This window comes from Engystomops pustulosus, chromosome 2 (assembly GCF_040894005.1).
Source record: "Engystomops pustulosus chromosome 2, aEngPut4.maternal, whole genome shotgun sequence".
In the NCBI taxonomy this organism is placed as follows: domain Eukaryota; kingdom Metazoa; phylum Chordata; class Amphibia; order Anura; family Leptodactylidae; genus Engystomops; species Engystomops pustulosus.
This window is the reverse complement of record NC_092412.1, coordinates 204640442-204655769: the sequence shown is the minus strand read 5'-3', so window position 1 is coordinate 204655769 and position 15328 is coordinate 204640442. Positions and strand designations below refer to the sequence as shown.

The 15328-nt window shown below is 42.1% G+C and overlaps 1 protein-coding gene across 1 annotated transcript in view; it reads right to left on the bottom strand.

Moving 5' to 3' along the window:
- Positions 1-14422, bottom strand: part of PRKX (protein kinase cAMP-dependent X-linked catalytic subunit) — an 87530-nt gene extending 73108 nt beyond the window's left edge. The window contains exon 1 of the mRNA XM_072137862.1: positions 13756-14422. Within this exon, the coding sequence (XP_071993963.1) occupies positions 13756-13951 (196 nt within the window). The 5' untranslated portion in view covers positions 13952-14422. The remainder of the gene's footprint in view (positions 1-13755) is intronic.
- Between the last annotated feature and the right edge of the window lie 906 nt (positions 14423-15328).

Here is a 15328-nt window from a genome sequence, read left to right as displayed (position 1 = left end):
CTGTATATTCCTAATGTTTTTCATTTCACCACACAAAACTCATTGGTTCTTAAATACAACTATTGCCTGAAAGATTAGTCTGTGACCTCCTCTTAAAGGCACAGGGTCAGCCTATTCATGTGCATAGGCTGACACTGCTAATACCCTGCAATACATCAGTATTACAGGGTATTATCATGAACAAGCAATCAGATGATTTATTGTTCATGTCCGATGGTGGAAACAGTAAAAAAAAAATTTTTTTTAAGTTTATCAATAAAAAAGTAAGTAATAAACCAATAAAAATGCCCTTAAGCCCCATAACATATAAAGGGACATATAACACTAAGTAAAAGTCTAAACCATAACACAGACCCCACATATATAGCATCACCGCGTCCGTAACAACCCATAGAATAAAAGTAAATGAACCCGCACGAGGAACGCTGTTAAAATGCAATAAAAAGTGATAAAAAAACCACATGTACTCCAGAATGATACTGGTGCAAAGTACAACAAGTCATCAACCAGCACCATAGCCAAAAAAGTTAAAATGTTATGCCACTTGGAAGACAATGCAAAAATTATAGATTTTTTCCCCACTTTAGGTTTTATTTGGCAAAGTTAGTAAAATGTAAGAAAAAATATTCAAGTCTGGTCCCCGTAATCGTATCGACCGATAGAATAAAGATAACAATAAAAAATCCAGTACAGAATTGATGCTTTCCTACTCCTGACCTCAAAAATTCCTAAATTTTCAACAATAGGGAATACCAACCCCAAAATGGTAACACTGGAAAAAGCATCTCATCCCGCAAAGAAAATGACATCACATGGCCCCAATAACAAAAAATAAATGAAATAAATTAAGCAGTGTCAGTCCTGGCCCACTCTGTAGGGGTTTGGGGAATCAACCCACTCTGTGGGTGGCTCTGGGACCAGCGTTGGCCCCAGATATTACTATAATTGTCTCCAGTAGCTACAAAAACAGGGGCTGTAACAATTTTCTTCTATAAATAGACGTCTATAATAATAATAATCATATATCATAATTCCGTAGCGCTTTACATATCATAGGGGATATTTACAAATAAAATATAATTATATCGAACAATAGTCTATTAACACTATATAAAACTTGGAGTTATACATTTGTATTACTGAAAATTTCGTACTCCTCCTCGGCTGAAATTACTCCTCAAAAATGGTGAGAGGAGTATTATTACCCTTCTGGAAAAATGTTAGTGCGACCTCTGGATGCGACCATCAATAGCTCTTACTGGGCTGTGTCTATATATAAACTTATGCTCTCCAGAGTAGACTATAATGGAAGCTGTGGCACTCCCTCCTATAGCCATTTTGGCAATACCATTCATTTTCACATTTGGAGTAATAAATAACAGAGTAATATAGCTGTAGGTGGACAACAGTAACTCCCTCAAGATGCTCCAGAAAGGCTGCACAGACATCTCATCTGTCCTCAGTCCGCTATCCTTCAGGACATCATATCACAGTGATATTGCTAATGCACAGTCTAATAGTCATTACTCCTGCTCCTATCCAGATAATGTACAGGCTTGTAAATATTGGATGAGCTCATATAACAGTTGTCTGTATAGTATAGGTGATAAGGGGGATCCCCTTAAAGACTAAAAACTTAAGAATAAATCCTCTCCGTTAGCATCATACCACTGCATTCACAGTCAGCATTGTGTGATGTGTTTGGATGAAGTATTTAAAAAGATGAGTTATCGGAGATATTCCCAAGACATGAAGATTGATTTAGAACTCTAACTTTCCATAACCCTCATTTTGATCTACACTGACCTTACAGTAAGTTATCAATATCACATCAGGGGGTTCATACTGAACCAATGGAAGAAGTCACAAAGAACTACAGTTCCATTCTAGGTGCCTATTTGATGCCTTCTGTTGTAGTCCCTTCATCTTGCGGACTGTTTGGTTTAACTTTGGGTTACTCCTAAAGGTTGAAGTTTCAACATTTCACCCTCTAACAGGGATCTAGACTTCAGTGTCAAAGAGATTGTACAATGTTTGGAAATAAAGTTTCTATCCTGGGGGAGTTGTCATTGCAACGGTGACATGGAGATGTGCATCCTTCCTTTAATTTATCAGGGAGCCAACTTGCATCAGAACAAAGGACCGCTAAGTTTCCTTGCCCTGCTCCAAGTAAAACCTGACTTCCAGGTTTGTTCACCTATAATTGAAGCCAAATCTGAAGTCCAATGGAAGCCAAATGAGCAAAGGAGCTGCAATGACTCATGTAGGACTTCCGAATTGACCTACAGGACAGATAACCCCAGAGGGTTGCTAAACGCAGAGAAATTCTGCATTTTTGTTAATAACAGTGAATCAGAGAATGTGTTATTTTGTTATCCTGAGTATATTTGAGAAATTTGTCTTCGTATAATGGGAATACCCATTTTATAGTGTTTATAGGGTTTTGTGCCCTACACGTGGGGAGTTGTTCCGTGCAGTTCCACTGTTCTTGGTAATAGTAAGGAGTTTGCATGGCCACTACGACATTAAGCCAAGTAATCTATTCACAAAGTTACCTAAAGTTACCCTGCATAGAATACATGATATAACTTGCCTCTATTATAGTCCAGGGCTATATTTATATTTCTATTGGCTCCAGATCAAATACCTAAACGACTTCCTGGTTTATTGTCTGCACAGAGCTTGCCTTTGTCATCTGTATTCTAAAGAGTAACTTCTATACAAGGTACTATACGCTGATCCGATATGAAAAATCCCATAGGATGTCAAGTTGTTTGATTTTGTCAATTAATTGGGAGGTAACTATTCACAGATCTAGGCATGGGTCTGCGACTCTTATCAACTCCTATTTCATCAGAATAATTAAAACAAAGCCATAAAATGACTCACTCCGTGAAAGAGCACTTCAGAGTGCTTTAACTTAAATGCAGTTAACTTCAGAGAAAGAAACCTTTAAAAAAAAAAAAAAATTTAAAGGCTAACAAACTCAAACAGTAGTCCCCAAACTTTGTGAACCCACTTTTGTTTCGGACTGCCCAACCTACCAATGCCACTATTCAAAATTTAAAACTGAACTGTGCCTATATGCTTTTTAGCTAAAATTTACTTCTATCCTGCCGTGCTATTCTCCAGTGTCCTACATTAAGATGGGTCCTTTTTGTCATTGAAAAAGGCAGATTTTAGTGTTCAGTGGCCATACACTATCTGTGGTATGGGAAACCATGGGCTAAAGCCGGCAACAGACATTAGATTTCCCCAAAATTTGCCTATTGGGGTTGACTAGATTCTACCCATGATTTGTGGCAGATACATAAGACAAGTTGGATGAGCCAGTCTCATCTTATAAATATGTATGAACTCTAAGGCCACTTACGTATGTGTGTCATCAATGTATGACATCCAAACCATAAATAAGACCTGCTCTGAGTTTTTTGGCTCTGGCAGACGACTCATAAACAGAGCCGTTTGCCGTTTATTGGCACAGGTCAAAAAGCAACAGCTGTGTGCGGAAGGTCTAAAAGACATTTCATTTTATCAAGGAGTATCTCAACAAAGGAAATTTACGGTATAACCATAGGATATTTGACTGGTGAGTAGTCAGGGCTACTGGGACCTCCATCTGTTACACAAATAATTGTCTCCCAATTAACTATTACAGAGGCCAAGAGAAATTTTGGAGTGACTTTCAACATGTAGCCTGGACCCACACAGATCATGCATTTAGTTGTCTTCACAATGAACTTGCTAGAGTTGGGAGATTCCTCTAGACCTTGGAAGTGACATTGAACAAAACTCTGACACAAAGAAGAATGGATGTCCCTTTGTAAGTACAGAGCAATTTAAGTCTTCTTGGTACAATTAACTATGGGAGGAAACGCAACTCACGTTGTAAGAACAACCAGCAAGGTTATAATTACGATAATGGTTTCCTAAACCTTACAAGAAAAGTGATACCTGTGTATCTTCTTCTACTTCAAACATGGGAAACCTGTTCACAAATAAAGGATGTGCTTCTCTAAAACGAAGTGAGGAAGTAGTGCAGCTGCTCCGCCGCCTCTGTCATCTGCTTTCATCACAACATTTTCTGGACTTCCTTTATGAATCACATGTACAGATGCAACGGAGACTGCAACATCAAAGCGATTGCCATTCACATCTTAGAGTATACCTCACCGTAAACTTTACATAACCCAGAATTCCAGGGGGTGTTCATGAGGAACAACTCTCATCTATAGGGAAGAGCGGACCCTTTCAGGTTGGAGTTCCAAGTTCGGACGAATCTGATCCTGAAAGTTTAGGCCAGGGTCCCAAAAGCTCACCAACGCCGGAAACCCCCGCAATCAGTGCTGGCACCCTTTACCCGCCGTAATTTTCCTTAGCATTGTTGCTCTTGTGCTGGCAGAATTTAAACAGTTAACACCTTTGAACGCTGTAGGGTTCAGGTCCGCTCATTTACCTATGGAGTCCTCAGTAAGCTGATGGGTAGAGCTCCGACTCACAACTCCTTTCTCCATATAGCTTCTAAGTAATCAAAGATGGAACAGAGCAGAAATGTATTATTCACATTCCCATAGACCTCTAAAGGAAGGTACAGCCCCCAAACATGGGCAGGGATAGGACCTGCTCTGGGTTCTCAGCATTCCCACAGATCAGTCAGAAACACATTCATGTGCATCGGTCCATTAAAATGAATAAAAATAAATAATAACTCACTTCTAGAAACTATTTTCGCCATGTAGCACACTGCTGCCATAAGAGAGTCCAAGGAAAAGTCTATCAGACCAATTTGGATTTGCTTAGTTAAATGTGAACATAGGAGTAAGTTGAAATTGCTGCACATGGGAGAGTCAGGCCACCCTTAAATTAGACTGTTAGCCGATACCACTGCAAATGACGTGCACAGTAACCCCAAAATAATTTTATCCACATCACCAACAACGGTAAAATGCTTCCATTCCAACAGAGAAGCAGATATTGATATACAAATCAATGGAGGGGAAAATTATGTAGTCGTTGGCTGATCTGCTTCAGTAAACCAGAAAATCTTGTAAAGCCACTGAACATAAACAAGCAGTCAAATAGCTTAGAAAATACGGTAAATGAAAATGCACTATAAAAAAAAAAGGATTATGGAAACTTTCTTTGGGAAGAAAACCTTTACTGGGGGTTTCAACAGAATGACTAGCTCTCACATTAAAGAACATCTAGCATCAGTTCCTGAGGAACATCTTATTAGGAGACATACAGCATCAGTAAACTGATGGCAGATGTACTCTAAAGGGATTGCCTGTGGTGAGACCAACTCTAAATGTGAGAGATGTGAATGAACCACAACACAAATTATGGCGGATTTACAATGACTTGAGATTCTTGTCGCAGCCATACAATCTCCGAGACGCCTTAAACTCCCAGTAATTATTCTTACAAATAGGTGAAATGAGGGAGATCACTCCCTAAAATGTGCCTCAACAAGTTCTGGATATTTACTGCTAAACATATCTTCAGGGGATTCCAGGGGTCACTTTCACCCTGGTAAACAAAAATTGGACAAGCAAGCTTTGAGAATCTATCATTACTTAAATGAACCAGACACTAGATGTAAACTTTTAGTTTTATATCAGCGGGTCAGTGTTACAGCCAATATAGATACACTGTAGGTGGTCAATGAGAAGGAAAACCATGGAACATACCGGAATATATATTTATTGTAAGCATCCAATGATCATATGTGCAACAGTGGAAAATTATTGGATCCAATCTGGACAAAGGAAGCCAAGGCAGCCAAGGCAGCCAGTGATTGGCTGCTGTGATGACACGCCCCTTGTGTTGGGATGTCATAACTTGACCAGTAAAGCGGAGCAGTAATGGGGGTGAGCAATGGATCCAGGAGAGGAAATGCCTTTACCTTTTATTTATATATAAACTTATATCATCAGTCATGGTGATCTTTAAAGCAATCTGAAAGAAGTTCACAATGACATAGCTGTAAGGCTATTTTCACATCTGGGTTAGGGGCTCCATTTGAAAAAAATAATGTTAAAATTCTTCGCTAATATTAACATGCAGCAACACAGAAGAAGCTCAGCAGACCCCATTGTAGACCACGGGGGCTTATAAGGAATCATTGCTATCTGCAATTTTAAACATCCGAGACATTGCCCAAATTCAAGGACGAAGAGAGAACTTTTGTGTGTGCATACCCTGGCTTGATGCAATTGTGTATTGTCCATCCCCTAAAATAGCTAATTACAAATAAAAACATTAATGACATGTATCGCACCTCAATAATCTATTAGCGCCTCTGGTGTATAATGCCCAGTGCTGCGCCCGGTTCTGGTACATGGCACGAAAAGATAAGGATCAGCATCTGCTGTTTAAATACTAGATGATGATACATGTCTGTTCTCCAAATCCAGTCCTCATGAGTCACGCACGGGCCAAGTTTTTAGGGCAGGAGATATTCAAGCATATTGCTTCGTGATATACACAGCAAAGATAATTAGTGTAATAGGGAAATCTTGGCACTTTCTGGTCACTCAGGGCTGTTAGATGCTCCAGTCTGCTTCAAAAAGCTCAAACTCAACTACTAGATGCAACTGTGGGATTATTTCCCCATTTTTCTGCCATTAACTCCTTGTGATCTAGATATTTCGCCATACATTTTTTTATATATATTTATATATTGCATATCTTTTCCATTTTAAAGGTTTTGTTTCTTTTTGCAATCATAGGATTCGTAACGGCTCATTTGGTGTCCCACCTGCAAATACATCCCATGACATATCCCATGAAGAAGCCATAAACATTTGTGTCCCACCACTTTAAGATTAGACAGTAGTAACTAAAGAATTCCCTTTTACTTTTTATTATTACCACATTTGGACCTTCACAAACAGATGAAAGGTGGATTTGACATCTAGTTAACAGATCTAATAATAAGGCTCATTTTTTGGGATCAAGGATTGAGCTTGTTTTACACAGTAGGCCCCTTTTCAGTGAGCTCAGATAGAAAATTAAATTCAGAAACTAAACAGAATCCTAAAATATTCCCTAAAATATTCCCTAGTTTATGATACCAAACAACCCCATATGGCCGTTTTATATAGGTCCCCCTCACCGGCCATGGAGTACCTTTGTAAGGCCTTATGTGGGCCCCTCCAGCAACTCTAGGCACAGGTATGCCCAGTGCTAGCGCCAGCCCTGAGTAGAATCGACACTGTGAAGGAAGAAGGGACTCCTTGCATCAACAGAACTATGATGTTATGCCCCAACACTCTGCTCGGTCCATGAATCCTGTAGCATTCACTCCTAGCTTTGGCTACAAAAACCACAGAAAAATCTGAAACAAAAAGGCAGCAAATGTCTCCAGTCTAAAGCAACACAATGCTTGGTCCATGCAAACACACCAACACATATGTACAACCTCTTAGTATAAAAAAGTATAATAACATAATAGTAAACACATAAATCTTACACAAACATCCAAGTAAGGGACTGCAATAACATACAAGGAAACAGTCTTAACAAAATAATCTACACAGTGGAGGCAATTGAGCCAGTTTTTCCATGGTATAGATTCCCTTTAAACAGCCTAATCTGCGGCATGTGGTTTTCGTCCATAGGATTGACGTCTCCTCGCTAAATCTTTGACTTACAAATAATCACATGCTTTACTGAAACATGTCTTATCAACATAAAAGCCAATGGACAATCTCTTGGTATACACTAAACAATTCTGCAAGGTTGAAAAGAAGAAAATAAAATCATGCGATAGTTAACCAATTCTAGATAAAATATTTATTTCTAGTTAAAAAAAATAGTAAAATTAATACACATGTATTGGAGGAATGGACCTATGTGTACACTTATCCTCACCAGACAGCAAGATCGACTTAAAGGAAACCTACCACTTGTAGTGGCAGGTTTCTGATGGAAATACCGGGCACCAGCTCAGGGTGAGCTGGTGCCGGAGCTTATTTTCGTTAGTGTTTTAAACCGCGGTATCGCGGTTTAAAACACTTTTTAAACTTTATAGCCGGCGCAGGCAGGTACGCGCTCGGCGCTTACCATGCGCGCGGCTCTCCTTCACTTCCTATGTAGTGTAACGAAAATAAGCTCCGGCACCAGCTCACCCTGAGCTGGTGCCCGGTATTTCCATCAGAAACCTGCCACTTCAAGTGGTAGGTTTCCTTTAAGCCAGAAAAAAATATTACATATACATATCCTGGCCACCTCAATGTTGGGTTATTTTCTCCAGAGCTCTAAAGACACATAATTAAAAATTAAAGGAAATCTAACATCAAAATCCATCATGACAAACCAGGGAAAATTACTCATAGATCCAGGCAATGTAATGGTGGTAATCTTCTTATATTTGTTATCAATGGCCATTTTCCTTCTAAAATCATGCTAATAAGCCTGAGGGGCTCTGGTGGGTGTTTCCAGAGCCCCTCAGTGAAGTCTTTTCACTCTTTGTTACAATGAGCAGGACTTGTCTCCTCCTCCCCTGCTCTCTTTGTCTGTGTAATCTAGGAAATGCGGGGGAAGGGACACTTGGTCTCCCCTCATGATCATTAGCATAATTTTAAAAGTTCATTTTTGAACAAAGGAGGCCATGGATAACAAATATAAAAAGAATATCACAGGCACGGTGCCTGGATCTAGGAGTTCATGCTGGATTGAACATGATGAAGATTTTCTTTAAACTGAAAATAAAATTTTTCAATAATGTTTTTACTTTGGATTCAGCTTTAGCCTTCTTTTACATGTAAAATAAACCTGCAATAGACAAGTAACTATAGATTACTGTTACACATGGGTCTGAATCGCTGCAGGTTTACCGGTTTCTAGTGACAGAATAATTGAAAGGAACTTATCCAAATCCCATCCACATGCTGCTTGTAAAAAAACACTAACATTGTGGTTTTAGAATCAAATTATTTTTGCCATCAGTAAAAAGCGGACCATTTCACAGACTGACTACAGTGATTAGGACGCCGCTACTTTCTTTCCCACAAAACAATAGAGCCAAAATGAGATCATGATTACAGTACAGCACCTCTTTTTAGTGGGCACAAAGGGTACATCTTATATCGCTAAAATTCAAAGTGTATGTCGTGATATCTTGCCAGCGCACAGTCCGTTTTTTTACAGGCTGAAATTACCAAAATATTTCCAGATGGTAAATCGCAGCAGAGAACAAGCATGGCAGAAATTCAGTACCACGAGTCCCTGGCTGAAGTGGAGTTTTATCAAACATCACATGAGTGGCGGCATAGTAGTCACGTGCCATTTGTGCACATATCCCTGAGGTGAGTAACTGGCTGCAGTGGTCACATGATGGCGCTGCCATAGATGCCGCCATTATATACACAGCAGACGGCAATCAATCTGCAGGCACCAAGAACAATATCAATACTAATAAAGGGGGGGGGGGCCTTTTGTGCAATTTCCTAAAATACAAGTGGCAGGTAAATAGAGGTGAACGTTACAGATGTACATTACCTGAGTGGCGCAACCTTTCCGCACGGTGACATATAAAGGACAGGCACATAAAACACTGCATGGCACACTCTGACCTTTGTAAAGTCTTTGTACTGTAAATTCTTTCTTTCTTTCATATATCAAAGTATTTATACCCTTTTATGTCTCACTTTTATACTATAAGACCCAACAAAGTTGAAAGAGGCTTCGTACATGTTATTTCCACTTGATACATATTAAGGGACACGTGTGGTTACTACATTCTCCCTTAGTACATGAATAGACTCCATAAAGCACCAGTTTGGATGGAGGACATAACCAATAACCACAATCTAGGATGAATTATTTAAAATTTGAATCTTTAGACCAGGGCTGTAAACATTAAATAAAAACACTGCCACACGTATCCACAGGTTATTTACTGCCACGCGTATCCACAGGATATATATTGCCACGCGTATCCACAGGATATATATTGCCACGCGTATCCACAGGATATATATTGCCACGCGTATCCACAGGATATATATTGCCACGCGTATCCACAGGATATATATTGCCACGCGTATCCACAGGTTATTTACTGCCACGCGTATCCACAGGTTATTTACTGCCACGCGTATCCACAGGATATATATTGCCACGCGTATCCACAGGATATATATTGCCACGCGTATCCACAGGATATATATTGCCACGCGTATCCACAGGATATATACTGCCACACGTATCCACAGGTTTTTTATTGCCACTCGTATCCAGAGGATATATATTGCCACACGTATCCATAGGTTAACATTGCCACCTGTATTCACAAGCGTTTTATTGCTGTTCAGCCTATTATGCCCCAAAATTTCTGTATCCTTAAAATCTTAAAGAGGAAGTAGTCAGCACAAAATCTATTGCTAAAAACAAGCATCTTTCTGATGACCTTCCACAATGAGTGACAGGGTACAATGCTGTCAAGCAGGAAAAACCACCCTACAAATGTCCTTAGAGGGGAGATAGAGTCGGTCTGATCTCTCATCATGTATTTACAGTATGCCAGATGAAGATGGATGGGGGTTAGAGGTCACAAGCTTTGTAAAGGCCTAAAAAACCCCTTTGGCACTGCTCTTTGTTACTGTACATCTGACATGATGTCCTACACAAAGGACCACTGAGATCAATGAAGTTTCCTTCACATGCTAGGTCAACTTTTCGGTAGCAAACTCAAAGCAGTGTCAAAGGTTTCCTATTGAGAGTTCAGTTCTATCATTTAGATAGCACGTACAAAGATAGGGTGCCAGGCTGGGAGGCGTCTATGTGCCACACAGCTGGCACTAGGCATCAGCTACACGCACTGAGCTGCAGTCAGATGGCACACTCAAAGAAAAAGCTTCAGGGACCATTTTTACCACTGACTGAAGTGGCTTGAAAAACACAGATGTTGTTGAAGTAGGTGACACAAAAATACTACTATACTGTATATCTGATGGATCTAATAACAAACTCAAGAAGTGTCATGACCCAGAATGACTGTATGACCTGCTACTTGAAGAGCTTGAAGGGAAGTGACAACTGTTTCAGTATGTATCCCCCGCAGGCGAGTAGCTATCATACTTCTCTCACTTTCAGCCAAGGGTCTAACACTCTGAGGTGAATATCTTAATGATTCCAGTAGCAACTTAAACATAAGCGTCACGTAAGGAACGCTGCCCTGAATAAGCGGGATAACTTTCATATTTTATCTGAGGACGTAGGCAAGTTCACACGGTGTTCAGCAGGTTCCGTTACACGTTCCGTTAGTATTTGTAGAAAATAGAGCAGCAGTGCATGTCTCTAATAACAAAGGTGCAACAGCAAGTCTATGTGGAACAAACCTTCCTTTCTGTTTTTAGACGGAAAGTGTCAAGGAAAGAAGGTGTGAGCTTATTGTGGCGATTTGTGCTATACATGTTCACCATTCTTGCACAAGACGCACAAGAGGACAGTTATTGTCCCTGGCAGTCAAGGAGCCTCAGCAGTTATCTAGGATAGTATGAGGTCCCTTCTGATGTTCTATTAGATTCTGAATGGGGATGCATCATGTAAAATAAAGAACATTATACAAAAATGGGAATACAGCATCACAAAATAGCAATTCCAGGATCTTATCCAATGCATGAATACACGCAAGAGGCACTGCGCAAATTTCTAGTAGCACCCAGTATTATTGTCCCAACTCCTTGCTTTGCCGGAATATTACTGGTGCTCCTCCACCCCTTACACGTGTGCAGTAATGAATATTGTTCGCCACATCCCTTGTTGATTCTTTTTCAATAGTCATTCTACCTTAGAATAAGAAATCTATAACAGAAGTCATAAAAAGAGGCAAAACAAATAAAAACCACAACAGGTGCAATGTAAGAGCCTGCAAAACAGTGCAGTGATGTTACACTATCTGAAATGGTCAGTGCCCCGTTACCAGAAGACATTAGTTAGGAGTCCCGGGTACATCTAACATCTACACAAACTATTCACCGAGACAGAATCTTGTAACTCTGCAACTTCTATGGGACTTCTAGTACAACTATCTCCTGAAGTCACATCAAAGTGAAGGAGGAATGTGTATTGGGCACTGGGGGTCCCAGCAGTTGGACATGTTCCCTTTATTCTGTAAACAGAGAGTAGAGGGGTTTTCTGCAGGATGAAAAACATGGCTTCTTTCTTCCAAAAACAGAGGCACACCAGGTAGTCCAGCTCGGCTCCATTCATCTCTATACATTTGAGCTGCCATCAGCACAAACCATAGTCAGGTTCGGCGCTGTTTTTGGAAGAAAGCAGCCATGTTTTTTAATCTTGGGACAACCCCTTTAAAATAATCATCTACCAATCACAAAAGACAATCCACAGCTGTCTATCTAACCCATGATTTTCCTATTGCCTCAGGGCACATTCACACGATGTACTGCGTTGCGTTTTTGGCACATTCCAAAGGCTTCAGCCTTGATCACATGCTGAGGTTACATTGTGTTTTAACAGATGCAGTTGAAACGCAATGTAACCTCAGCATGTGATCAAGGCTGAAGCCTTTGGAATGCGCCAAAAACGCATCAAAAAACGTGGAGCAATACATCACGTGAACGCGCCCTTAGTCACACAGCTCACCACATGACCAGGTGCCATAGATTTCTATTTTGGCCATGCTATGTCCGCAATTTGCGTGGCCAGATCACCGCTGTGTGAATAGGGCCTAATCTTATAAACATGCAGGCTTGGATGTACGGGAGAGGCTATCCACACAACAGGATGAGTGTACGGCCAGAGGCACATGACCGCGCATTTGGTCCATAAATTGTGGGCCGTGCGCTGCATCAATTTAACAGTACGACCACAGTGCAGAGGAGGGGACGAAAGACATCATAGTGGTATATAATGTAAGGAAGCGGACTGTATTCATGATTCAGGTGCTGGCCTTCATCTGCCCCATTCTTTACATTATTTATCAGGTAAGGAAAAACCAAAAAAAAATCTCCTTAAATCACAAACCACAGGAAGCAATGGATTTCTTATTATTAATCAGCTAGAAGTAACTAAAAGTTGTCTCCCAGTAGGGATCTGGATCTTAAAAGAATCCACCTAAAATTGTGAAGAGCTGTATCCCCATCACATAATAATTCCGGAGAATCGTTCTTTAGAACTGCGATGTTTCTGAATGACAAGTGGGTGTCCTGCACTGTATGTTATTATCCAATCAGAAAAACAGAATGGTACCACCCACTTGTCAATTGATTATTAGCTGTGCAATGATGCAATAGAAAGTTTTAAGAAAAGATGCTCCAGAATCGTTATACACGAGGGTAATGGCAGGTGCATCACCCCCATTACCCGTGCATTAGCCTATATACATAGAGACGCCATATAAAGCTTCTCACTATGTGACACATATACTGCATGTGTAAGTTGGGAGCTCAGTGTCCCACCTGTAATCCAGTAATCAACAGTGCACATTGTAACAACACCACTGCTGAGTGAAGCTTTAGTATAAATGTAAGATAATAGGGATATAGTTAGCCCCGTTGCTCCAGGTCCTGCCTGCCCACAGCTCCAGGTCCTGCCTGCCCACAGCTCCAGGTCCTGCCTGCCCACAGCTCCAGGTCCTGCCTGCCCACAGCTCCAGGTCCTGCCTGCCCACAGCTCCAGGTCCTGCCTGCCCACAGCTCCAGGTCCTGCCTGCCCACAGCTCCAGGTCCTGCCTGCCCACAGCTCCAGGTCCTGCCTGCCGCTCTCATGACACACATAATAACTCACCCACAGTGGCCACAGTGTCAAAGTCATCCAACTTGTACTGATGCTGGAACTCCGGACAGGGAGGGGAGCTGTGCCCACACACAGTCACACCAGGGCAGCCAAGGCTCGGGCTGGCGACTCCCCCATCACTGCTGCCCTTGCTGGCACTCCTGGAGCCAGATCCGGCCTTTACCGTCCCAGCTGCAGCTGCCTCCATCGATCCGAGATCTGTCGTGCGATCTGCCAGGTGTGTGCGATCAGTCAGCTTGTTGTGTGCACGTAGCGGGCAGCATCTGATGCCAGGCGGCTGGTGGTGACCTGAGAGCAGGAGAGATGTCACCGGTCCCTCAGAGTGTGGCCGGGAGCAGCCCCGGGTACGGGCAGGTGGCACTGGCAGCAGTCATCAGCCGGTCAGCCGTCATTGTGTCTGGCACTGGCAGCAGACAATGGCACTGCCCACGTCTGCCCTCACCATAGTATCCGGGGCCGGGGGTGCCCGGGGAAGCAGTCCTCAGTCTCCGGCGCCGTGCACACACAGAGGCGTCTTTGTAGTGCGGCCGCTCCGGGCAGTACTAGTGAGAGGTTGTGCCACTTTCTGTGTCCGTTTCACCACATTGCCATTGACTCCTCCCCTTCCCTGCAGATTCAAACTGCAGCTTATTCACACAAGGAAAGCAGCCAGAAGAGGCGGGGCCTAGCCGGCAGACACCGCCCAGATTCTCAAGCAGCAGGGCGTGTCTCTGTGCCAATCAGAAGAATGACCGTCCCACATTCCATTAACATCCAATAGACACGCCTACACACTGGCAGTCAATTCCGGAATGAACCACATCCTATCTGTCACTCTGCTACAAGACCATCCCAAGTACTGAGCGGAGAGCCACAAGATACCCGCCCACTTCCTTGTTATTTAACTACAAGCCTCCTCCCACTCCTGCCTCTCTCCCTCTCTGTCTCCCAGTCTATCAGTCATGTGACACGCCCAATGGCTGTCACTGTAGGCCCAGCCCACTTACTAGTCTGCCGCCTGCGCTTTGTTTGTATTCGCGTAGAGCTCAGACCCGGGGAGGAATGGGCGTGGTTTATGTGGAGCCAATCACGGGGCTGAACGCTTGTACCTGTACCGCCTGAGACTCTCCGTGCCGGGGGAGCAGCACCTGGAAGGGAGGTCCCAGGACTTCAGGACGTGTCGCTGTCTGCACATCGTGCTCCATACACAAGGATAAGGCAGTGGATGAACTGTCATAAGGTGTCACTGGGGTCCTCTGAGGTCACTGACTGGCTGCCTGTGACCCTCAAAACTTTCTTTATCCAACACAGAGCGGCAGAGGACCAGCTACGACTTCATTATATACCATTAATTTGATCTTAACATTTCATAAAAATGCACAAAACTTGCAACATATAAACTAAACAGAGTTCCAGTGCAAAACGTGTAAAGTATCATTTATCATTACACATTCTAAGTAGACACTTCATGATACCTCTGGGCTAGGAGATGCTGGGTGCTGACAGTGGGCTCAGATTATCAGGGTGCAGGTTTATCTACTCTTCAATTTAACTTCTGACTCATAGAAAAAGAGAGATGAGACAG